At 39.7% G+C, this 27,243-nt stretch overlaps 1 protein-coding gene across 5 annotated transcripts in view; it reads left to right on the top strand.

The window, feature by feature from the left end:
• Positions 1–15,506, top strand: part of PDCD7 (programmed cell death 7) — a 333,527-nt gene extending 318,021 nt beyond the window's left edge. For all 5 annotated transcript variants that reach the window (XM_044078376.1, XM_044078374.1, XM_044078372.1 and 2 more), the window contains exon 6: positions 14,597–15,506. In XM_044078376.1, the coding sequence (XP_043934311.1) occupies positions 14,597–14,723 (127 nt within the window). In that variant the 3' untranslated portion in view covers positions 14,724–15,506. The remainder of the gene's footprint in view (positions 1–14,596) is intronic.
• The last annotated feature ends 11,737 nt before the right edge of the window (positions 15,507–27,243 follow it).

The raw sequence follows: 27,243 nt of genomic DNA, 5'->3' as shown, positions 1-27,243 counted from the left end.
AGGTTCCATGAGTTCATTAACTGCAATGCCCTGGACCAGCTGGTGGATGCCCCAAGTATGGGCACCAACATCTTGGATCTGGTGCTTACCAATATGGGGGACCAGTGTAGCACCCCCACTGTGAGGTCTCCCATTGTCAGATCTGACCACAAATCAGTTTCATTCAAAGTAACTATCGCACCGGACCCTCCCCCCAGCAGCAACTAAACAAAAAAACTTGTCCAAAGCAGATTATATCCTTCTAAGGGATGGTATAAATAGCTTCACTGCACCTCCTCCCTCAGATGTAACTGGCAACTATGCAGAGTCCTACATCTGTGTAACTGCATTGATGCTGCCTTACAATAACAGGACGAAATTGTTGTCCAAAAGTTAGAGGGAGTGTGCCCTAAACTGGAAGCACTCCCTCCACAGCTTAAACAAGCAAATAGTAATACTTGTAAAGTCTTCCAAAGCAAACTACAAATCTAAATTAGCATCCTCAACATAGGACAACCATAAGTAAGGCATTCTTTAGTTACATCGGTAGCCTAAAAGGCAAGACACAGATTTGTGCTGAAGTGGTAGTTAATGATACCACATACACTGAGCCTGACATAGCAAACCTGTTAGCCGACAGGTACTGTGAAAACTTCACTCCCCTGTCCCCACCACACATACCCCATGACATTCCTTCCACCTGTCCCCCACCTTGTATCTGCAGAGAACAGGTTGTAAATGCCCTCTCTAAGGCCAAAAATGCATCATTTGTGGGACCTGATAACATCCTAGGCTGTGTCTTACATGGGCTTCAACAAGAATTAGCAACACCATTGGGTATTTTTTTCACTCTCAGTCTAAGCACCGGCTTCATCCCAGCTGAATGGAAAACTGCTACCGTTATACCCCTTGCACAAGGCCACTGCTTCCACTGACCCCTGGAACTATAGACCTATTAGTCTGACTAGCCTTATCTGCAAGGCCGTGGAGCGAATCATCATGGACCTTATCAATAAAGATGTAGACCATCTCCAAACTTTTGACTCTACTCTATTTGTATTTGTCAAAGAATGAAGAATAAATCCAGAAGCACAATAGCAAAAACTGACAACTGAAAAAAATATACCACTGTTTATTGCGACAAATTCATCCAGCATAGTAGAGAAACTTTGTCAAAGAGAGGTCATGCCTGTTAAATCTGATGGACTTCAAGACGGTCACCAGAACCCTGGACAAGGGGAAAACTGTGCATGCAACTTACCTGGAGTTGGCCGGGGCTTTTGACACTATTCCCCAATAAGATATTATTGACAAACTCACCCAGCTAGGTATCAACCTTTGTATCTTTAGGTGGGTCATTAACTGGCTCACTGATAGAACCCATACAGTAAAAATAGTGGAAGCCACCTCCTACAGCAGACCTGTAACCAGTGGTGTTGCACAGGGATCAGTCCTGGGACCGCTGCTGTTCGGAATCTATTTCTCCAACAAACAAAAACTAAAGGTCTGTGGCCGACATAGTTTTCTGACGACTGCAAACAGGGAGCGGTCATAGAATCCCCAAACAATGTCGACATCCTGCAAAAGGGTCTTACACAAACAAATGATTGGTGCCAAAGCCATGGTCTAAAACTGCATGCAAAAAAAATGCATTATCCCGTTGGTAAGGGCGGTGTTCCTGCTAGCTACTTCATCAACAGAAACACCCTAAGCATGCACTCAGTGGTGAGAGACCTGGGCATACAGGTTGACAAACAACCTTACCTTTGATCACCATGTCTCCACAGTAGTAATGGCATTCTGTGTTGCTCTTCTCCTAAGGGTAAGGGTATTGCCTCCAGGAAAAAAAGAAGTTATAACCTTCCTGTACTCTTCCCTCATCAGACCAGTCGGCTGAGTACAACTCCCCTTTTGGTATGTACCTTTCCAGGCACCTGCAGCAATTGGAGAGACCACAGAAGTTCCTCACAAGGAGAATTCAAGGTATTCAGCATCTGTCCTATGTGGATCAGCTGAAATCACTGTCACTTTACTCTGTTTCATATAGACTACTCAAGATGATCTCTGCCTTGCGTATAAGCCAATCTCTGGCTCTGCTTTATTGGAAATGCTGTATATTTGTAAGTCAAGCTTTATGGAAGTAACACATTTTTTAGTTAATAGTTTTTTTTAACTTAACATTGGTTTTAAGTTCCAGATACTGGACCGCATAGACATGGATGATCTTGATGGTGATATCCTGAATGTACTGGAAAAATGTGAACTCATGACAGTCAATGCTGAACTTTTTCATAAAGCCTGGACTAAATTACTACTGTTCACCTAATGAAATTTAGAAAATTGCCATATTGTTTACTGGACTGATATTATTTATTTTTCCACTATCATCTTTTTTTTCCAGTTTTCCTTGATTATTTCTTTCCAGTTGTTTTTAATACCATGGTAAATGATATTTAATAGTACTGTATTAACAAGTTTCTATCATCACACCTATTTTGGCTTAAGTATAGAATGCTGTTTTTTCCACTTTATAGCAAAAGATCTTTAATATCAGTGCTAGTTAACTATTCTTTAAATTGTCACACATTGTTTTAGTTATTAATATTTGTTTACTTAATTTATATTGGGTTATTAATTTATTTTTTAAGTATTGATTTCAATGTTATTTTATAGGGAATGTTCACTACTTTTATAAGGACACAATTTTTTTCTTTCCCACACTGGCCAGCGCTAAGTTGATGTGCTTTTCCTGGTTTAACTTAACTTATTAGATACACATATTCTTGTTTCAGTATTGGTTTACTTTTTTTTTGTTTGTTTTTTTACTGTGCTCATTGGTTAGTTTCAATAAGATTTTTTTTTTGTAGATACATGAAGTCTAGAGGGATGAAAGCGAGCTTTAACAATAATTTATGGAAATAGATTGTTTTGGACAGTGTATTTGTTCTGGATGCCAGAATATAACTTTTTGATTGCTAAATGATCTAATGTTTAAATATTTCCAGACATGTATTATAATGTCTTTGTTTAAAGTCTGTAAATGTATCAATCTGTGTAAGAAGAAGGACCATGTCATTATTAATTTTAAGTGCATATGGTTTAAATTTATTAGGATATTTAGTAAATAGGCCAGTACCCACTTGAATATCACACTGGTAAGGATGGGGAAAAGGATTTGAATTTATTAACATGTCACAAAAGGAAATATTGCCAGCCCAGCTATCTGGAATTTTGTAAATAATTATATGTCATGCGTGAATATTGATATGATTTATACAAAACTGTATGTTATGTAGAGAGTTAAATGTAACCACAGCATGCCCTGCTGGCTTAGAATAGAAATGTATATAAAATATTGTAATTGTATAACTGTATATGTTTAAACAGTAGAAACTTGGACATAGAAAATTAATTTACAAAATTTCAAGAAAATAAGTTTAAACTAAATTATTTTACAATTGTGCTATAAAAGTTATCTCTCAGTTTCAGTATAGCAGATACAGTATCTAGAACCCGAAGTTGTTGTATTGTCTTGGAAGAGAAGAAACTACTAGGTTTGAGATGCAGAAGTGTTTTATTGCTTTATGACTTCCTAGCAATTGCACAGATTTGAGCAAACATCTGAGAGAGATGTATTTTTCGCAGAGATGTTAAATTCTGTTTCTGACAAAAGGGGTTTAGCTTGGAATCTGAAGTCAGGTGACAAAAAGTGACATCATCCAAGCTAACCCAGAAGTAATATTTATATTAATTTAAGAACTTTCTCAGAGAGAGACTGAACATTTTGTACTTTGTCTTTGCCCTAACAAGAACATCCACTCATCACCACCGTCTGCACTTGTCTTGCTGTAAGTAAGTCTATGGTAGAGTAATTTCTCTTGGATACAGTTAGGAATATAGTGAAGTATAACTTAGATGTTTTCTATATTTGAGACTGTACTGCAATGTTGTTTAAAGTATTCCCTGTGATTTTGAAGTCTGAAGTAACTGTTTGTTTACAGAGTATTGTCTTGTTCTTTTATTATTTATTATTAAATATATTTAAACCTGTTTTTGTGGCTGATATTTTTGAGACGTATTTAAGCTCTGAGAGTACTTGCAAATGTATTTGGTGACATTGTACAGGCTACTCCTAAATAGCCTTCTCTTAGTCAGACTACCATTTGGATTAATAGTAATATTACACAGTAGGATTGGACACCCTTTGTTAAGGGCTTTAAAAGTAGCTGATAAGAGTGGTTGGTGGCAGTGGAATCTACCTTATAGTCTGGGCAGAAGGGGGCATAGCTAGTAAACCTGTGCCAGCCTTTCCCAAGAGTGTGTGTGAGAGTGTGTGTGTGAGAGTGTGTGTGTGAGAGTGTGTGTGTGAGAGTGTGTGTGTGAGAGTGTGTGTGTGTGTGTGTGAGTGTGTGTGTGTGTGAGTGTGTGTGTGTGTGAGTGTGTGTGTGTGAGTGTGTGTGTGTGTGAGTGTGTGTGTGAGAGTGTCTGAGTGCGCACCTGTATGCGTGCAAGTGTGCATGTGTGTGTGCATATAAATCAAACCTCAAGGAGTGGGTGTGTGTGTCAGCTACTTGGCTAGGGATATGAAGCACTGGTTGGACAGAGACTAGTACTGGAGATCCAATCACTCAGCTGTGATCTCAACCCTATAGCTGTGCCAGTGCGGAGTCTTATTGGGGATCTGGAGAAAGAGGGAGAAACTAGCCCCAGACTGACTGTGATCTCTGTGTGCTCTTAAGGGAAATTACACTTTACTGTGTATGTACTTGTCATCCTGTCATTGTGTACGTTCCCCTAGCTGTTGCCAGTGGTGAGGATTGAGGATCCTTGATTGCTGGCCAGTGCAGGGGCGGCACATGTTAATTGTTTGGCAGTTGTGGAATAGCCACATAACATTAATTGGCTTGTAGTGGTGTTGATATTGAATTCCTAGCCTGTGAACAGTGGTCACTAAGGAAGGTGTTTGTACTCTCAATCAGCCACACAGTGAACATTCAGAGTTTCATATCACAATTTTTATTTTTTTGTTAGCTTAGTTAGTCAGGGAGAGCAGGCAAGCATGTCAGCAGAAGAGTATGGCAACCTGACAAGGAGCCGGTTGGCTGAAAAATGTGCCAGGCTAAAGGACTGGTGCATGCCAGCCTGACTAAAGCAGACATGATTGCAGCTTTAGTCACAGCTGCATCACAGAATAGTAACCAGGAGGACAGACAGACTGGCCTTCGAGATGTACAACTCTCAGAAAATGGACAGTTCAACCTTTCCACATAGGACTTCAAAGTCCGTCTGGAGTTATAGACTTGAGCTGGAGGCCAAGAGTTTGGAAGTAGAAGCAGCAGAGAGACGGAGACGTCTGGAGGCTGAGGAAATTGAGAAACTGTGACTTCTGGAGGCTGTGGAGAATGAGAGGCAGAGGCAACATGAAAAGGAGATGCTGAATCTTTGCCAGATTTATGGAGGAAATGGGGAAGGGAGTAACCGAACCCCTGAAGCAACAATGGTCAGTAAATGTCTTCCACAATTTGCAAAGGGGGTAATTTTGATAGTTTCATTCATATGTTTACCTTACTCCATGGTAAAGCTGTAACTGCTATTTCTAAATTTTCTGATACTGATTGCTTAAATTGTAATACAGTAAAAAATTGTCTTTTAGAATGCTTTAAGTTAACACATGAAGTGTATACAAAAACGTTTTGTGAGCATAGACACAAGGCAGATGAAACTATGTTTGAATATATTGTGAACTAACCACTTATTTTCATAGGTGGGTGAGTGGATATTAGGTCACCACTTTTGAAGGGCTGACAGACCTTTTGCTGAGGGAACAAGCTCTTAGCACTTTGCCTGAGGAGATAAGAATCTGGTTAGCTGATAGATAATGCAGTGCTGCATATGAGTTGGGGACACCCAGTGCTGCTCATGGGTCTAAGGGAGCCCATGGTGGGAAGCCCAGACTGCCCCAACAGAGTCCACCAGTAGCAGAGGAAGCCACTAGTCCAGGTACACATCCAGGGCCAAGGGTTAAATGTTTGAAATGCAACCAGTGGGGCCATGTAGCATATAGATGTCCACAGAGGTAAGACGGGGAACAAAAAATGGGAGAGCCAGTAAGTGGGAATACCAGAATGCCAGCAGTAAGTTGTCTGGAGACAACAAGGGTACCAGGCTACCAGAAGAAGTTATATCCTATCTTAGTAAATGGGAAAGAGGCCATTGCTAAGAGAGAGACAGCTTCTTACCTAACCATTGTGAAGTCTGCAGTGGTTAAAGAGGAGCACTACTTTCTTGGGCAGTCTACTCCAGTCAGAGCTTTAAGAAGGAACCATTCCAGATACCTTTGGTTAGAGTTCACCTTGACTGGGAGAGTGAAAAAGGCCGCCAGGAAGTAGGTGTGTTTGAAGATATCCCTGCAGATGTCCTGATAAGGAATTATTTTGATAATGCAGTACATTGTGTGCATGCAGTTACATGCAATCAGGCTTGGAGACAAGCATGTGGGTCTGATAGCCTGGGGGGGGACCCAGACAAGACTGCACACTTGCAGCTAGGACTGGTTAGGTGGTTACTTCAGGGAGGGAGCTAACCTATTGCAATAAGAATGAAGGTGAGCCACAGCTGCTTGTGGGTACTGGTGCTCCCTTGGACAGAGTCATTACAAGAGCAGAGGTGAGTAGTAGTACCCAGGCTGACAGTGAGGCACTGCTGTCAGAGGATGACCGACTTTCTGTGGAAGGGGAGTTGGGAAGGGTCACAGAGAGAGTTCAGACAGGCTCAACTCTCAGACCCTACATTACAAGGCCTGAGGGAGATGGCCAATGCGGCACCAGATACTCAAGGGAAGGGGGGATCTGTATACTGGGACAAAGGGTTACTATATAGAGAGTGGACCCCTGAGGGAGGGCTAGAGGGTGAGAGAATACAGCAGTTGGTAGTTAGCTGGGCTGCCAATATTTCCTACTACTATCTGGAGTTTTGTAAATAATTCTGTGTCATTTGTGAATACTGATATGATTTATACAGAACTGTATGATGTTCATCGTGTTTCACTGTTGCAGTCATTACACTAGGATTATCCTGCTGGCAGGCTACCCACAGTCGGCCTGAATTCCAAAGTCCTGGTCCGGCATCAGTTGCTGTCGCCTCTTCCCTGACATTAGTGTGCCAGGGGTATAAAAGATGCAGCCGACGCCATTTTCTTCAGTCTTTCTTGTCGCGCGGTGCCCGAAGCAAAAGCAGTTCGCAAGTGCCGGTCGGCCGACTCCTGAGATTTTCGAAATCGAATTTCAGATCCGAAGTCTTCAATAAAGCTAAGTACCCCATTGGGGAAACTTTTTTCTTGCTCCAGACCGATGCCAGAAAAAGTTAACAATTGTATTTCTTGTGGGAAGCAAATACCTCATAAGGATTTTCATTCTTACTGTATTCCTTGCCCAGGCCCTGACCACGACATTGCTAGATGTCGGTTTTGTGCTAGATTTAACCAACGCACTATTAAGCGTCGGTACGATTTTGCCTTTCATTACTTTGGCTGAAGGTTTAATTATATAATGCTGTCGGAACAGCCGACGACCGGAGTTCATAAAAAGTGCAAGGAAAAGGACAGGCATCCGAGGTCCAAAACCGACGACGAGGCCTCCGCAAGGCCAGTTGCCGGTTCTCAGTGAGGCGCTTTCACAACCCCTGACACCTGCTACCTCAGAGCCACAGGCCGCTTCCGACTCCCACGTGGAGACAACTAGGCCTCTGGATACTCAAAGTATTGGACACTCGAAAACTATTCCCTCAGATGGGTCCGGAGCCGCTGCGCAGGCATCGGCTTCTGAGGGTGTTTTCAGACCTACACAGTTATATGTCAAGCCATCCTCAGCTTCCAAGGCAAAGACTAAAACAGCCTTAAAGACAAAGAAACAAGTACAGCATTCTCCTGGACAGCCTTAAATGCCTAAGAAACAGATGCTTAAAATTGCCGAAGACCTAATTACTTTGATCAGGGGTTCCCATCCTCCTCCTGATAAGAGGCCTAGGCAAGACACTGAATATGATTCTTCTGATCAGATTTCCATTTCGTCTGACTCCTCTTCAGAACAGGGATACTCTCTTCCTCCCTATGAGGATTCTGATGCTGAAGAATCTATTCCTTCAGCCTCTCCTCCTGAGGATTATTCTTTTGGGGAAACTCTGCATACCATGAGGGAGCATTTTCACTGAGAGAGTCAAGATTACTCAGAATCTAAGAAAAGGCTCAGAGACTTTCTTTTACTGCCTCAGCACAGACCTCTTGCTATTCCACATGTTCTAGACATTGTAGATGTATTTTCAGAGTCCGGCCTGTCTCCTGACTCTTTACCCCGTGCACCCGTTAAGCCAGATGGGTACTACAGGGTTCCAGATTCTCATAAATTTCTATATAAAAACCCTGCTGCTGACCCAGAAACTGTATGTCAGGGTCCAAAAGGGGTCAAGGCTTCCACTGCAAAAAACCCTGTCCCCTCTGATAGGGATTCTAGAGCACTGGACAGATGGGGGGAAAAAGTTTACACCTCTGCTACCTTGGCTGTAAGGGCTTTAAATTGTCAGTTTCATATGCTTAAATATCAGCAATACTTAATGTCACTGCTAAAACAGAAAATGTTGACAAATTCTGAATGTTCTGAAAACAAGGAAATGCAGGATTTATTGCATTCAGCTGAACAAGTGGGAAAGCATACTTTGCCATGTGGTTTTGATTCACTGGAGGCCTCTTGCAGGACCGCTGTTACAGGCTCTGTCATTGGAAGGCATGCTTGGTTAAAGGAACAGAATCTGCCTGATCATGTTAAAGCAAAATTATTGGATGCTCCCTTACAGCACGATACTTTGTTTGGTGTTAAGGCAGAAGAGGTGTTAAAGAAAATGGAGGATAAAGCTAAATCTATGCAGACAGTAAAGGATTTCTTACAGGTACAGCCACCCAGATTTAGCAGGAGCTGGCCTTCTAAGCATTGGTCCTTTCCAGTGTCAGACAGGCCACAAAGAGGCAGATACAGACGCCCTAGAGGCAGACCCCAGCCCCAAAGCTCATACAGGCCTAAACAATAGGGTGCTTCTACCTCCAAAAGCGGAGAAGACAAATCACAGCCATATAGGAAACAGTCCCAATGACTTTCCTCTGCCAAGCACTTATCTTTTGGCAGAACCCTTAGGGGGAAAGCTAGCACTTTTTTCACAAAATTGGCACATGATCACCCAGGACAAATGGGTCTTGAATAAAGTCTCTCAGGGCTACAGGTTCCACTTTCACACCCTTCCAAAGACAAAAGGTATGCCAGACCCGCCACACAATCAATGGGCAGAGGCACAAAAGCAAGTTTCATCTCTCATGGACATGAGGGCTATTCAGCAGGTACCACAGCAAGAGCAGGGGCAAGGATTTTACTCAAGACTTTTCTTGGTACCCAGAAAGGACAAAGCCTGAAGACCAATACTGGACCTGTCTATTCTAAACACTTTTCTGGACGTTCCAAAATTCAAAATGTTGACACTGTAGCAGCTTCTGCCCATGCTGGGCAAGAAGGCTTGGCTTGTAACTTTAGACCTCAAAGAAGCATACCTGCATGTCCCAATCAGACAATCTTGCAGGAGATACCTCAGATTCATAGCTGGCTCAATGCACTACCAATTCTCTGCCCTGCCCTTTGGCTTATCTACTGCACCCAGGGTCTTCACAAAATGCCTGGCACCAGTAATTGCATTTTGCAGACAAAGAGGAATTTAGATATATCCCTACTTGGATGACTGCCTTATTCAAGCAGAGAACAAAGACATTCTACTGAAGCATGTGGCGTTTGTAAAAAGATTACTAATTTGCCTAGGGTACACAGTAAACAAAAATAAATCAAAACTAGTACCCTCTCAAGAGATAATATTCCTGGGTGCAAGCTTAAATACAACTGCCCAGATGGCTTATCTCACGCCAGACAAACAAAGGCAACTGACTTCTTACTTTGAAAAGATGGCAACAAAGACCCAGTTATCTGCAAGAAAAATTCTGCAGGCGTTGGGCTTCATGGCATCCTGCATACTGCTAATTCCATATGCAAGACTGCATATGAGGAAGCTACAATGGTATCTAAAAAGTGTTTGGACTCAACATTGCCACAGCCTGGAAACATTAATTACCCTCATTCCCTGCCTGCAACAGGAGTTTTGATGGTGGGCACAGGCCTGTCACCACAACAAGGAACAGCCATTCACTTTACCCACAGCCAGGCAGACACTAACAACAGATGCATCGGATTATGCCTGGGGGGCCCACATGGCAGGAAAATGTATTCAGGGCACATGGCCCGCAAGCCAAATGCATCTTCATATCAATCAAAAAGAGATGCTAGCTGTACAGAATGCCCTGACAGCCTTCAAGGATCTACTCCATCCAGGACAACTGCTGATAAAGACGGACAATACTACAGTCATGTGGTACATAAACAAGCAAGGAGGCACATATTCCTACCCCCTCTGCAGGCAAGCCATGACTTTGTGGAACACAGCATTGACTTATCAAGTGCACCTGCAAGCACAATTCCTGCCAGGAAAGACAAATACTCTGACAGATGAACTAAGCTGAAACCTCATGGACCCTCACGAGTGGAAACTCGATCCACAAGTTTTCAGCATGATAACAATGAAATGGGGATGCCCAGACATAGATCTATTTGCCTCCCCTCAGAACTGCCAACTACAGAGATTCTGCACAAGGACTTATCACAAACAAGCATGGAAAATGGATGCTCTATCATTCAGCTGGAAAACCCTTACAGTATATGCCTTTCCTCCACTGCCTCTCCTCCCCAAGGTACTCCTAAAGGTCAGACAAGAGAAGCCAAAAATGATACTGATTGCCCCAGACTGGCCACACCAGCACTGGTATGCAATCCTAAAGAGCTTATCTCAAGGCCCAGCCTGGATGTTACCTCAAATTCCTCATCTACTGATCCAACAAAACAATCAGATCCTGCACAGCCAACTCAGAACACTAAATCTGGCTGCATGGCGGATAATATAACCACTCAGAACACATCTCTCTTTAAAGCAGTTATGGGTGTTATTTTGGAGGCCAGGAGGCCCAGCACCAGAAAATCTTATGCAGAAAAATGGAAGAGATTCTGTGCTTGGAACCAGGCACAAGGAATTGACACGCTTGTACCAAATATTCCTCAGATTTTACAATACCTAACTGAGATGCTGGACAAAGGCCTATCCTTCTCATCAGTTAAGATCCATGCCTCTGCCATTTCAGCTCATTGCAATACGGACCCACCAATCTTTTCACATCCACTGCTAAGGCAGTACCTCAGAGGGGCCAAAAACATAAGGCCTCCAAGGAGAGCACCAGTACCTACATGGGACCTCAATTTTGTCTTGGAAAAGCTCACACTGCCTCCTTTTGAGCCAGCCAGTACAGCCGAGATAAAATTCTTATCATGGAAAACAGCTCTGCTCCTAGCAATAACTTCAGCAAGAAGAGTCTGAGTTACAGGCATTAATGGCTGTGAAACCTTTTATTATTTTCCATCCGGACAGGGTTTCTCTAAGGACAAACCCAACATTTATGCCTAAGGTAGTGTCCAGTGTGGCTCTTAACCAAACCATTAATTTGCCTACCTTTTATCCAAACCCACAGAATAAAGGGGAGAGACTTCTGCATTCTTTGGACATACACAGACAGTTACGCTTCTACTTGAACAAAACTAAAGCTTTCAGAAAGACTGAGCAACTTTTAGTGGCATGTGCTGCAGGATCACAAGGAAAGGCTATTTCAAAGCAGACTATTTCAAAATGGTTAGGCCACTGCATTCGTTTCTGCTATTCACAACATGGCAAATCAGTGCCTAAGGGCATTAGGCCACATTCAGCCAGAGCAGCAGCCACTTTAGCAGCCTTCCTCAGAGGAGTATCAACCAAGGATATTTTGGAGGCTGCAACTTGGATTTCAGTGCACACTTTTACAAAGCACTACCACTTACCTCTTTACTCTAAATACAGAGCAGGCTTTGCCACTGCAGTTCTGCAGGGCCTCGTAGCCACTCCTAATTCTGTTTAAGCCCAGCCACCCAACCTCAGCTTTGGGATTCAACCCAAGTGTAATGACTGCAACAGTGAAACACGATGAACATAGTACAGTTGTGTACCTACCATAAATGTAGATGTTCGAGTGTTTTCACTGTTGCAGTACAGGTTACCCTCCCACCATCCCCCTTTCATTGCTGGGACCTATCTGTACTTCTCTATTCTATACAACCTATGTGGTGTATTTGCTTGTAGATGAAGGTAATGTTTGTTAGTGCATGCTTTTTTATAAGCAGAATTTTTAGCCTACTCTTTTGGGGGCACTTGACATCTGGAGCAAGAAAAACTGAAGAAAATGGCATCGGCTGCATCTTTTATACCCCTGGCGCACTGATGTCAGGGAAGAGGCGACAGCAACCGACGCCGGACCAGGACTTTGGAATTCTGGCCGACTGCGGGTAGCCTGCCAGCAGGATAACACAAGTGTAATGACTGCAACAGTGAATACACTCTAACATCTACATTTATGTTAGGTACACAACTGTACTTTATGTACCGAGTTAAATGTTACCACAGCATGCCCTGCTGGCTTAGAATAGAAATGTATTTAAACTATTGTAATTGTGTAACTGTATATGTTGTAACAGTAGAAACTGGGGCATAAAAGGTTAACTTGCAGAACTTCAGTAAGTTGAAACTTAAATTATTTTACGATTGTGCTATAAAAGTTCTTTCAGTTTCAGTGTAGCAGACACAATGTCTAGAGCTAGAAGTTTTTGTGTTGTTTTGGAAGAGAAGTAATTACTAGGTTTGAGATCCAGAAGTGTTTTATGAATTCCTAGCAGCTGCATAGATCTGAGCAAACGTGAGAGAGATATGCATTTTTCACGCAGAGATGTTAAATTTTGTTAGTTTCTGACAAAAGGGGCTTGGCTTGAAAACTGAAGCCAGGTGACAAAAAGTGATGTCATCCAAGTTAACCCAGCAGTAAAATTTGACATTAATTTAAGAACCGTCTCAGAAAGAGACTGGGCATTTTGTACTTTGTTTTTGACATAACTGTAACATCCACTCATCACCACCATCTGCACGTATCTTGCTGTAAGTCAGCCTATGGTACAGTACCTTCTCTTAGTTACAGTTAGGAATATAGTGAAGTATAGCTTAGATGTTTTCTTTTTTTATCCGAGACTGCCTACAATGTTTTAAATATTTCCTGTGAGTCTGAACTCTGAAGTAACTTGTGTTTGTTTTCTGAGTATTATCTTGTTCTTTTGTTTATTAAATATATTTAAACCCATCTTTGTGGCTGATATTTGTGAGACATATTTAAGCGCTGAGAGTACTTGTACATGTATTTGGTGACATTGTACAGACCAGTCTTAAAAAGCTTTACATTTGGTTAGACTACCATTTGGATTAATAGTAATATTACACAGTAGGATTGGACACCCTTTGTTAAGGACCTTAAAAGTAGCTGATAAGAGTGGTTGGTGGCAGTGTGTGTGTGTTTGTATATAAATCAAACCTCAAGGAGTGTGTGTTACTTGGGCAGGGACATGAAGCACTGGTTGGACGGATAGGGTATTGGAGATCTTGCCTTGGCCACTCAGCTGTGATCTCAACCCTATAGCTATGCCAGTGGGGAGTCTTATTGGGGATCTGGAGAAAGAGGAAGAAACCAGCCCCAGACTGACTGATCTTTGCTTGGTCTTAAGGTAAATTGCACTTTACTGTGTGTGTGTACTTGTCATCCTCCCATTGTGTACATCCCCCCATTGTTGCCAGTGGTAAGGATTGAGGCTCCTTAATTACTGGGGCGTCACAACATGCTTACCAGTACACTTTGTTTTACAACAAAATAAACCACTCCCATACCTGATAACAGGTGTATAGTCCTATAGTACAAACGTTTGGTATGAAATAATCATTCTGTTTTTTTTTTTTTTTTATTATTTGGATCTCTTGTCTGTGTGCTTAATAAAGGATTTTCCACTTGAAACGACCATCTACCCTGCTTGGATTACTTCTGAATAAATACTAGAGTTAATAGTTCTGTATAATGATGATGATAATGATACTAATAATCATATTTCAAAATGTTTATTTTTTTTTTATTTAGGACATATTCAAGTTCTCTTCTTCTACTACTACCATTTTGTGATTTTTTTTCTGCTTTTTTTAATAGATAAGTGATTAACTAGACATAAAAGAATTGAAAAACTTCCACACAGATACAGTTTTGTTTTGAACCCACTATACTTGTATAGTGGGTTGTTTGAGACTTAGGAGGTGCCATGGAGATTACTTGTTTCTTAGTTAAAATCTTTCTAACTTTAGTCAGAAAAAAATGTCAAGGTATCTCAATACAAGTATAGTTTTAATTATTCTCTTTCAGTTACTGAAAGTATTAGATTAATAAAGGTCTGTGATCTCTAGCTTCACAGTTAATAGCCTTCCTGTTTAAACTATGGATGAAAAATGTAGTTACTATTCTAGTACGAGAATGGATATTGGTGCTGTATATTGACATTTGTATCAGTAACAGTTCCTTTCTGTTTGTGTCTTACAGGCGTGAATGGGATCAATATTTGGTACCTGAAGATTATCCTGATGGCAGCTTTATTCCACGAGGGTGGATCTTGCCAGCACCACCATCGGCTGACAGTTGGGCCAGCACTCTGAAACTTGTAGATTGAACTGACATTGACGGTTTTATATATTTATGCGACCTTAACTGTTTGGTTTATAACTGGGTTCAGCAGTTCAGTTTGTGTGTGTGTGTGTGTGTGTGTGTGTGTGTGTGTGTGTGTGTGTGTGTGTGAGGGGATGATCAACTGGTTTTCAATTGAAAACATTTACACAAGAGTGAGTAAGGTGTCATATATTTTTTCCCTTTTCTGCTTTTTAGGTTGTGGTGTTATAATGGTGACTGATAATCTCTGTCATACTGTTCAGTATTTACAGCTGTCTATTTTCTAAAGAAACATTTTCTATGTTACAGAATGTGTTTTACAGTTCACCCTCCTGTAATGTTACTGTTTGTAGCCCCCCCCCCCCGATAGACAATGATGCTGGCATGTTCTGATTTTTCTTGGAGAGTGCATACAGAGAAGTATTATAACTTATGGGCTTCTGTTCCCTGTTAGTCATGTAGCCTTTTTTGTCAAGCAGTTGAAGGTCCTGTTGAGTGAAGTGTTACTTTGAAGGTTCATAGGTTGTTTCTTGTCATGCAGTTTTGGAGACTGGAGACCATTAAGAAACCTAACCCAAATTCCCAATTGCCCCAAGTCATAGTTTGGTTAACTGACTTGCTCACATACCTCTCAGTTGTCCAAATTTTTGCTTATATTTTTAGTCCGTTACTCATAAAATGTATACTTAGTGACTTAAATCCTCAGTGATTTGTCAAAAAGTAATGAGTCATTTGAGTTTCAGACTTCATATTCTTCAGAAAAGGCATGCTAATGCAAAATATTTTATTCTGGCAATTTTCTAAGCTTATAACAGCAGCATTTAAAAACTGTCCCGGTTTTTGGTCCTTTGTCCAGGTTTCTTGTACTAAGAAGTTGAGTGCAATGTTTTCTCAAGGTCATACAGTAGGCATGTGAAGGCTGAAGGGAATCAAACCCTATACAACAGGAAGTAGCTTGTTAAACTGTTCATGGCTTCAATCCTCTGCGCTGTCAGATATTTTGCTGTTCCTGTGAAAACATTTGGCGTGTGCTTCATATAAAAGCAGCATTACTCAAAGTGGTGTTCTTGTTGCTTAGAACCATTTGACTTCCTGTACACGCACATAGTTCATTGGTCATTTTGGCTTGCATTTCCCGTTGTCAAGTATAGAAATGCTTATGTTTTCTTTTCATACTGTGAAAACACAGCTGTTATTTTGTAAGATATTTTGTAAAACAAACAAAAATAATATCTAGTATTCAGCTTGGCAAACAGACTGTTAAACAACCAGTGTACTAAACAAAATAGGAACCAGGGACTTGTCTCTCTGGTATTTTCATCTACCGAACGTCTAAACATGGGTAAGATGAAAGTACCAAAGAAACCAGTCTGGTTCCCATTTTGTGCTACACTGGATGTTAAGACATTTTGTGCCTAATGATGTCCCACCAAAGTCTGTGAATAAGTCTGTTATATGTTCTGTTGGGTTTTTTCCATTTTGGCCAGTGGCTCTGAATGATTTTGATAATTAGAAATGTGCCGAGAGTTTTAACAAAGCCATAACGTAAGAGGGCTTGTAGATTTGAAAGCTTTAATTCTGCTGTAAAAGTCACACAAACAGGAAATTAGAAAGAGGGTAGTTAGTACAAGAGGAAAGAAGTTAAGCAGAGACCGAACACCTAACAGCATTAGACTCCTGTTCTATAATGACAATCAAACCTTAGAACCTTAAAGTTAAATAGTTGGGAGAGAAGAAAAAAAAGCAAATAAAATCCTTCCTTTTCTGATTACATTTGTGATATGTCCTTATATGCTCCCACTGGAAGGAAATCACATCCTGTCAAGTAATGTGAAAAGGAAACCTCATTTGTATCTCACTAGAGAGAAGAAAGCCAAGATGTCCATTAACAGCGATCTTTGTTGGGGAAATTCATTGCATGGATGGGTAATTGCCAAAGGCAAATTTCAGTCCTCGAGCCTAATACTTCTGTATTTGATGTCCCCAGAGATGTATAGCTGCAGTGTCATGAACTTGCTTGCCATTATTCTGAGTTTTCTTTTTATTGTTTTTTACTCCTTTTCTTGTGTCACAGGAGAATTACTTAGTAGTCTTATGGACAGCAAATTCCTACAGAAGACTCTATCTGCAGTAGCCTTTTTTCTATGAGAACATAAAGTAGGTCATTTTAATATGCTAAGTTAAACAAAATAGCTTTAGCTTGGAGAGTAAGCTGGACAAGAGGCATTGGGTATTGACTTGTCGGAACATGAGCTAAATTCTTGGCTAGCCTTGTAAGGGCCTCAGGGCCAATAGCCTAGTAATTTATTATAATCCTAAGAACGTTCATTTGTTCATTATTTTTTTCATTCTTTGATCACCCAGTTTATCATGACATGCCTGAGGGATTGCTGGAGCAAGTAAAAATAAATCCTTCCATTTCTGGCTACAATTGTGATAAATCCATTGTGTGCTGGTCCATTGCAGAAGGCAGATGGGCACAAACACTCAAGTCACTTGCTTACTACATGCATACCTATAGGCACATACATCTGTAGGGCTATGAAATTGTCAGCCCTTTACTTGTTTCTTTTCCTCCTAGTCAAAGCTCATTAAAACCAACATCTGTCAAAAGCATATGTTATGGAAAAGAAGCCATGCATGGTGTCCTCTCATAAAAATTGAAAAGTGCTTAAAACTGAGTGCACTGAGCATATTGGCCAGAGTGGTTGTTTTCAAGACGCGTATTCTTTTGAATATCCAAGTAGCACAAGCACCACTGAGATTCATATACTCATCGAAGTTTAAACTGCAGTAGAAAAGCACAGTCATTGCCAGAAAGCAAAAGCACAGAGACCTAATAGTTTGCCACATTCTTTTGGCTGATTTTAGAATCCCAAAGTCATGTAAATCCACTTTTTTGTAAGATATTCTGCCAGTTTCCTTTCACGATATTGTAAATTTTCTGAGCTTGAATGAGTTATTTTGTTCCATTGATTTCCAAATTAAACCTTTTATTCTGATACAAGATTTGTAGAGCTAATTGCCTCAACCAAAGGAATAATTTCACAACACAGAATATCTAAAATGTGCCATGATTTGGGTCACCAGTTTTAAGCTTAGAATAGAGAATATTTAGAGTCCATTGTTGAGGCTACCTGGTATAGAAATACTTTCTCTTGCAAGGATACAATGTACCACTCTTCTGATTCTTTTTGACTGCCTGAAAAGGGTTGAGAATGTTCCTTGTTCTCTCATCATAACAGTTAGATTCTGCCCCTTTAAATACCAGCAGGATGGGCTGTTTTTGAATTTCCTGTTGCAGTTTGCTCTGGTTGGGACTACTAATTCTGTGCTTTTGTCTAAATGGACATAGAACTCCTTTGTGAAGGTTGGCAGCTGTGTCATCAGCTGAACCAGTGCTGCTGTCATAGGTGAATTTTGAGATTTCCTTAATTATTTCCCCCTTGAGGTCCTTAAATTCACATATGTTGACTTCACAAGCTTTTGAGGTTTTAAGAGATCTCCAGTTTGTCCAGTTTGAATGGAGGAGGAGAGACTAGGGAAAAGTGCCTGTAGATGCTATATTGATGAGGACCATATTTAGAGTACTAAGTTTTCGGGTGGGTTTAACTATTTTTTCGAGGAAATTTAAGTCCAAGAATTTCTGGGTCTGCATTGTCGGTGTGGGCGTTCCAGGTAATTACAGAGTAATTAAAGTCTCACAAATGAATGGCGCTCTTGTTACTATGGAGTTGTAATACTTTTCAGGAGTCTAGCATGGTTATCTGGGGACATGGATGGGGTCCTGTAGGTTATTAATTTTTTAAGTCTGTCTTAATTATGGTCATCTGGAGTTCAAATTCTGTTTTTTGGCGTTCTGGAAATCTGATTGGAGGCGGTATGATCTTTGACAAATATGGAGATGCCACCGCAGTTGCCATGCCTTCAGGCCTGAAGGAAAGTGCAAAACTATGGTGGAAGTGCTGTCTTTATATGTAAACCAAGCTCATTAATTTACACAAATATGTTTAACTCCAGAGGAATGAGTCTCAAGTCAGTCTTTCAAGACACGGGGAAATTCTTTTTAAAATCCATGCAGCATAATCGGGTCTACTTTCAAATTTCAAAATACAATAAGGTTGAACTACGGAACATCAAGACAAAAACACTGAGTTTACAAAATACTGGAAGTTTTAATAATCGAACTGTAGGTTTTCGAAAGTACATAGACATAGTAAAGGAAGAGGATTAAATATGCAAGTGTCCCTTTAAATATTTGCAGTATGTGCTTAAGCAAAATGGCAGACATTATGTTGAATGCTACCGGAGCTGTAGAAATCTTACCCAAAAGTAAGTCATGTTAATAAACTAAGGATCTGTTATCTGCAAAGTATATTTACCTTTGTAAGCAAGTTAAAGAACATAGAATTTTTGCTGAAGTCAGTAAAAATGCATGGGGAAATGTAAAGATGTAATAGTTTGTATGTGTTTACCAAACTGTTAAAACACGTGTCAGTTGATTCCTGAAAGCTGTGGTGCAGATGATGTAATAAAATATATCCATTGTGATATTAATTTCATATAGTAGCTTAAATTATTTAGACATTTACATTCTGTATTTTGTAGTAGAAATATGTGATTTGCACAACTAAAAAACTGCAGTCTTTTTTGAAGTGTTGAATTTTTAAGTTTGTTAACACTAAAGTAATGCTAGGGAATAGTATAATGTGTACAGTGCAAGTTTCAGTATTTTGAGATTCGGTGTACAGAAGATTGTTTTCTGCAGCCTGTGTTTTTGTCTCTATGTTCTTTAGTTCGATCTTCTGGTATTTCAGAATTTGAAAGTAGACCCACATAAACAAACCTGATCCCTACACACTAGTCTCTAAACCACAATAAAAAAGTATGTAATAATTTACAGGAAGCCAAAACACACAAAGTAAAAAGCAAGTGTATAACCCCCCCCCCCCAAAAAAAAAAAAAAGATTCTGTTAGTAGAATTTCCAAACAAAGGGAGTAACTGCAGAGTTATGCTGTACAGGTCAGGTTTCTGTGACTGAGCCCAATTCTTTTATACTTAGCAATGTTGCTGCCTCAGTAGCCAGAGCCTGAAAAAAACATGACTTGGATATTCTGTCCTGCAGAGGTTTAGGAAAAGGAATGTATTCATCTGTTCTCGTGAGTATTGTGGCATTAACAACAAGCTGCGTACAGTAAAGCACCAGGATAGGATGTTCAGACTAGTAGGCTACTAGGTACTAAATAACCCATCATTTTTTTTCTTCTGTCTGTTAAAAAAAAAGTTAAGAATCAGATTTTTTTATTGGTGTTAAATCAGTAGATTTTTTTTTCAGTTGGATACCTCAGAGTCTGCTGTTACTTCCCACATACACATATTGTTAGCTTGGCCTGTTATACTGCATCTGCTTGTAAAGTTGCACAGTTATTATAGTTTCCTGTTTGATATAAAACCATATTTGAAGGGGATCTTTAATATGAGTTCTTCCATAGATTGTGTAGCTCCTGCTTAGGACTCGTATTGTGCAACTGAAACTTGCCCTGCTTCATTTTAGATATGATAGTAGATCTCAAATGTCATTCTTGGAAAATAGCCATCTTCATTTCCATTACCACAGTTTTAGAAATGTCTGAACAGGATGGCTTACTATACAAAGAGCAAGCTACAGGTTTCAACAAGGCTTGTGTGGCTTTTGGAACTAATCCTTCCACCTAATGTTATCCCAGATATTTTTTGAACAAATCTGTCAATTTTACCATCCCTTTCCCCCCAAAAATTATCTGAAATATGCGTAGACAGGTCAAGTACTAAAGTGAACTAACTAAACCACTCTGCTCAGCTGTATTTCTCCTTTATTAAAAGAAAACCAGACCAACCTATTATCTAACACACCTTTTCCGAACGGTTGGGTATGCATAATGTTTTATGAGAAATAGGTTAGAGCTGATTTCATTAGGCCACTACTACTGTAGCCTTCTTTAAAGTATCTGACAACAAAAGCATCATAGAATAAAGAATTAAGTGCCCATATAAGTGGAAATATCATCCTCAATACAGTGCTAACAAATCTTGGGTCTTTCCCCATATGACATTTCCTCAGAGTAGACTCTGTCCAGTACTTCTGTTCCCAAAATAAGAATGGGGTTACTGCCACTTTATAATAGTCTCCTCATATTTTACAGAAGGAAATAATTTGGAGGAAAATGAGGGAATTGCAGCAACAGATTAGGGTATACTGCTTAACATCCCAGTGTAGACTGTCTGTAAGTTGTGATAACTTTCACAAGGTACTCAACTGTGTTTTGAAAACTATGCCCGCCTTAAGCAACAGTAAGGAAAATTTTAAAGTAAATCATTGACAGTGTTGATTTTAAAGTAAGCAGTCGGTAAGATCTTAAGAATATGTACTATTTAAGACTACTGAAAGAACTCCAGTCCCCATTACTATGTATTCGTCTAGATTTTGTAAAAAGAAATAGAGTGCGTTTGACAAGAGACCTTTAATCTAGAATAAAATAAAAAAGTAATTTGGTACTTCTGTGTGCAACAGTGATGTCTTCAGAAAACCTGAAGGGAGGGAGGACTCTGGAATGTAGCATTTTATTACTTAAAATAACCATGATCACTAGACTAATGAAAATGTCTAATGTCATGATAAAGAAATTTGCCATATTTTAAAACCTGGAGTGGAGGCCAGAGATGTCTCTTCCATCCTGGAAGAGAAGTGACGTGCATCACAGAAGGCAGTCATCTAAATTAAAAAAAAAACTTACTCCGTTTGTCCAGACAATGTCCAAATATTTTCTTTCACAGAGTCTGGTCAAGGGCAAACTTGGTACTCATCAATAAACTATTAAAGATAGTTCTCACATATGTTCTATCATGGTAAGTAGTCATATTTCAGCATACAGGAAAGGAGATGTGTCACCTCAGTACTTGTCAAAACTATATAGTCAGTCATTTTTATGTTGCTTCTCCGGAGATTACTGGAAAAAATCATCATGAAATTGGTTCAGAAAATCAGTTGACATATTTCTCCTTCCCTAGGGAGACTGCAGATTTCAAAATGAGTAGAGAGCAGTTTTGTAAGTTTTCTTTATTTTTTGATCCTTGCATTTATGCTAACTCGGGTAAAACAATGATCCATTAGGACCTGTTTTAGATTTAACCTAGAAGAGAAAAGTACAAATCTGGAGATGCGCATTTATTGTATTAGAACAGATAATTCTAGCAAAACTATTGATGTAGAGTACAGTGGCATAAGCATTAAGTATACAAGCTCTTTGAAGAAATAACAGTAGTCATGGATAAGGGGTTTTAAAATACACACTGTAGTCATAGGTGTTAAACATGTTGGAAGTTATGCCACTGAATATAAATGGATAAACCATTCATTGGATAAAAATGGCTAAGTAATAGATCATAGAAAGTGAATGTTGGAAGCCTATTATCTGATTCAGCAAAGATGAGACTCTTCTGGGTCCTCCCTCCGCCCCGCCCCCCCATTCAGAAGTTTTTTTTTCTCCATAGTCAAAGTAGGAAGACTTCTTTGGATTCTGTGATACACAGATGATGAAGTTGGATAGAGTAGTTTCTTTTCCAGCAGGTGTTTCAGTATACAGGATTAACAAGATAGTGTCCAGACCTGGTGTGATGATAATCTCCCACTGAACATTCAGAAAATGAAACATCCTTGCCCTTGGGAACTGGATTATAAAATGGATGATTTACTAAAAAACTGACAAGATAGAAATTGTAATACCTAGGCTTAATTTCAGCCACAGCATTGATATTCTGGCTATATGGTTTACGGGGTGGCCCATGTGATGCATAGTGAAAAATGTCTTATCTTGCCATTTAAGTGTACTTGTATATGCTGTACTGAGTCATCAGCTTTGTGAGTACAGAAAAGCAGTGCAACTTCCATGCCAGATCTAAGATGCAACTTAAAGTACAGTGGTTCTTAGTTTTTGACACAGTCTCCCTTACCATGAACTGTTCTGAGGGATTGGGTCACACCATTGCTCAATAACATGCATGCTACCGACGTCACGTTTAGCCTTCAAGGCAGTGAATGATGTAGTTTTGTTTGAAAAGTCAAATGTGATATTGATTTATTTGGTTTCAGTTTTAAAGTCAGGAAGTTTTTGACGTCTTTATTGTTCATGTGCTTATTACTGTTTTTAAGAAAAAAAGTGTAGTAAACTTAAAAACCTTTGCTTGGCACACAGTGGGATGGGCAGATTCGTACATATGTAATGTTATGAAAATCAGTATTAGTAAGGGAAAGATACGCATACCAACACAACATCTGCTGTCGTAGTAGAATAAACTTGTACAGGTAGTAAAACAGTGTACCACAGTTACAACTTTCAAAAATACAAATAATTCTGTGTAAAACTGTCTACATGATACAAAAGCAGTCAGGCATCGTTAATGCCTGTGTAACATAGCATTTGTCCTGCAAAGTGGGATATCCACCTGTCACTGGCAGCCCGAGTATAGTAATTTCTGCAGCAGTGGTCATAAAATAATCATATTTCAGTTGCATTTGTGATAGACATAAAGGTTTCAATAATGGTCACATTGCTGCTTTTTTTAATGTATTTTTTTTCCTTTTTCAGTGGCAAATCATGTTAACCATAAAGGGTTTGATCCTTACTTGAACTGTCCTATCAGCAGGTTGTGGTCGCACTGTCAGAAGCCCTGATGAAGTCCAAAAGGGCACTCTCTGCCTATGTACTAATGCAAAGCACTGAGGACAGTTATCCGCAAAATCTAGTATGGTCTCGCCAGTTTAGGTCACTGTTTTTTGGAGGTCATCCCTTCATCAGTTAGTTATAACTGCCACCTTGCCTACCCCATTTAGAAGACTAGTAGGACTATATTTTATGTACATTCTTTTTCTTTTCCCTTTATAAATAGGACTGATGGTAGATTTTCCCAGTCAGAGAATACTGCCTGTTTTTTCAGACTCTTGTGTATACTGCGCAAAAGTGGAGTGAGCTGCTTTACAGTTTGCTTCAGCAGTTGGTTACAAATCCTGTGTGGGCCAGGGACTGAAGAACTTCTCTAATCGTTTTTCTGAATTAGGGAGTCTCCCCCTGTGATGCCCTGCTGGCAGTTTCTGTCTGTCTGACTACAGATGAGCATTTCATATTACTTACTAAACTCTTCAGTCTTTTTCTCCTCTTCCTCAAACTTAGTGATTCATACTGTTAAATGAGGCAGTTAATTTTCAGAGGTTATACTGAGGACCAATTTTGCATACTTTACCGTAACATCTACTCCTAGAACTGGTGTGTGCCTTTTTTCTTTTTCAGAAGAGAAGTATCTGTGTGTGTGTGTGTGTGTGTGTGTGTGTGTGTGTGTGTGTGTGTGTGTGTGTGTGTGTGTGTGGCTGTGTGTGTGTGTCTGTGTGTGTCTGTGTCTGTGTGTCTGTGTCTGTGTGTGTCTGTGTCTGTGTGTCATTAAACTGGTTTAGGCAGCTTATTTAATGTTTTTTTCTGGGGCAAGCGGATAAAATTAGTGGACCACAAATCTGAATCAGTTCACTTAAAAATCTCTTTCCATTGATAAATCAGTGGTAATATTTAACCATTCTTTTCATCACAATTTTATGCATATTTGGCTAATAGTACCTAGCCATAGTCATTGGTTAGTAGAATACTGGAGACTAGGATCTGTTAATTCTTGTCAGCCAAAGTGAAATAATCCAGTTCTCGTGGGTGTAGCCATGTCTGCTAACTTCAAGAATCTGGGCAATCATTAAATATTGGCTTGGTTTAATTAGGCCATTGAAATAATAATAGGATTTGCCTCGTATACTTTTTCCTGAATAAGAAGTCTAGCTGCAGTATGTGGTACTGTTTGCTTACAGAAATCAACATTATGTCACAAAATCAGAAAATTTGGGAGGGAACAAAGCAGGAGTTTAAAACCAGATTAGGTCATCTTGAAAATCGGAAACAGTTAAGATGTACCGCTATAGTAGCTACATATCTCTCAGCCATTTTCTTTGGATCAAATGTAGTTCTTGCCCTGTGCCCCCCACCCCCTCCTCCCCATGGTTTTGTGGATATATATATTTTTTTGTGGTTATTAGAATATTTTGTTATTGGAATCTTTGCAGCTTTTTTGTCATACCAGCATTTCACTGGTGTGCTTAACTTTAACAAGTCTCTCTATTTACATATTGTGGCTTTTGTTGTAAGTGTATTTACTGTTGGCTGTTGAGAGTATGTAAAGGAGTGTTCTTTCTTGCTGACTTGCTGTTGTGCCTACAGAGTTGACAAAATTCCTTGCCATCCTGTTGTGTAGGAAGTGGTTTGTTTGCCTGGCTGTACTATAACTTTTTTATGAATATAGAACTGTGGATGTCTAGTATTTCAGTACCTCATTCTTTAATTTCTGTTGGTGCCACCACTGATTTAAGTCGGGGTTTAGATTCTCTGTGTAGTGTTTGTGTGTGTGTGTGTGTGTGTGTGTGTGTGTGTGTGTGTGTGTGTGTGTGTGTGATATTGCAAGGAAATGGAGTTCATGGTCATTTCCTGAGCTTTAGGTAACAACTCACTTTTTCAGTCTTTGTGCTTAAACAGAGTTTAAATTTTTGTGGGCCTTCACCCACCCCACCCCCCATAGTGATAATTAAGCCTCCCCTTGGGTGTATAGTAACCCCATTGGGAGGGAAATCGGCTCATTCACCGCCTGAGAGGCAAGGAGTTTGAAGCTGTGTGTGGTGCCATCATATGCTGGGAGAGTAGGATGTTGTTTGTTCTAATTCTCATACACTTTTTTGCGTGTTACACATGTGGTGTGTGCATGGTACCAAAACTGAAGTCCATGAGTGATGACTGTGCATTTTGAAGTACAATTTGTATGTTAGTACTTTGACTGGAGTACTGTAGAGGAATTGCAGTTTTATAAAAAATACTTGAGCTGTGTCTTCTTATTCTACCTTGGCCTTCTTTGCTTCTCAATGTAGAATCCTTGAATGATTTTTTTTTCACAACCAGGAGTTGTTCATGTAGTGTTTTAAAGAATGGGAATGAGAGACTATGAACAGTGGTTCACTTAAATCAAGCAAAGATGATTTGGCTGTAGCAAGTGATGAAAAGAAATGTGTCTGTGCTAATTGTAATCCTGTAAAGACTGTTTTAAGATTTATGCTTATTTTAAGAATTCATCTTATTTTAGATTCTTTGATATGGTTATCAGAATTTTGATAATTTACAATTGATATTTATAATGAAAAATTTAATTTTAAAAATGATGGTACTCTTCTTAACGATACTGAATACTGTTTTGAATTTTACCAGCACTTGTGTGAGGCTGGGTATTTTTAATCAACTGTTGCTTATCTTATAAGAAGGCCACCACGGATTAAGGCTTCCACATATTCAAAGACCATTCTCCCCTCGATTGTGTCTCATTCTTTTTATCTGTTAGTTTTGCTTTTGGTTTTAATTCAGTATCCATAAGTTCAGTAAGTTAGCATATAAAGGGAACTTGTCTGTACATTTCTTCAGATTTCTTTTGCTACTTTGGAAGGCGGGAAAATGCCTCCCTCTCCCAGGATTTGATTAGCGTTTTTCTTATGGGGTAATAAGATATTTCCCCTCACTTAAAAACACAAGTGTCAGGAAGTGTTTCCTATTGTGACCACTGCAAAATTAGTTCCTCCCTGAATTACTGCTTGAATCTCCCTGTACATTTCCATCTTGAGAACCCTTCCCTTCACTTCATCTCTGTTGTCTTCTTTGTCAAAGGCTGAACTGTGATCTGTATGCAGAATTAGTTGTTTTTTACAGGTCAGTGTTTAGAAAGTGTTATGGATTAAGGTTCAGCACACTTTTATTGTTAAAAACCTACTGTCAACTTGATCCAATTTTTTTTCAAGTACCTTGTTATCAGGGTGAGACCTGCCTTATGAAAATAGCAAGGCACTGTTTCCTCCAATACATGAGTATTACTGTGTGTTCTTTCTGGTTCCGGAGAAAAGAATGCTATGAGAGACCTAGTTTTGGTTTGTCCAGCCTGAGCAAACCAAACCTATCATAGTCAAGATATTCAGAATGGTAACACTTCATGCTTCTCTGCCATTGTTTTAACTTTTTTTTTTTGGGGGGGGCGGGTGGAGGGTTAATCTACTGCTATGTTCTGTTCCATTCTCAGGGGCAATATCTTAACTCACTACCTCCTACAAGTGTATAGTCATCTGGAAAGCAGAGTTGCTGTGAATCATGTAGTAGTATAATTGTTTTTACATTAGACTTCCCTGTCCTGCTGAAACAAATACTCAACAGTGTTTTCAGAGTTTAATTTCTGAAGTTCTGATACAGATGCATACCTAAAATTAAGGCAGCAAGATAGCATCTACAAGCTAATATGATTTGCTAAGCTTGCACAGTGATATAATCAGTGAGGGGTTTATAAAGCTGGAGTTAAGCATTGTTTGCAAAATGTTATGAAAAAATTAGATACTTTGCATGTTTACATTAATGATTCAAAAATGAAGTGATAC

The sequence above is a fragment of the Protopterus annectens genome, chromosome 7.part0 (genome assembly GCF_019279795.1).
Source record: "Protopterus annectens isolate FY-2018-M chromosome 7.part0, PAN1.0, whole genome shotgun sequence".
NCBI lineage: Eukaryota > Metazoa > Chordata > Ceratodontiformes > Protopteridae > Protopterus > Protopterus annectens.
This window is presented reverse-complemented; position numbering and strand designations above follow the sequence as displayed.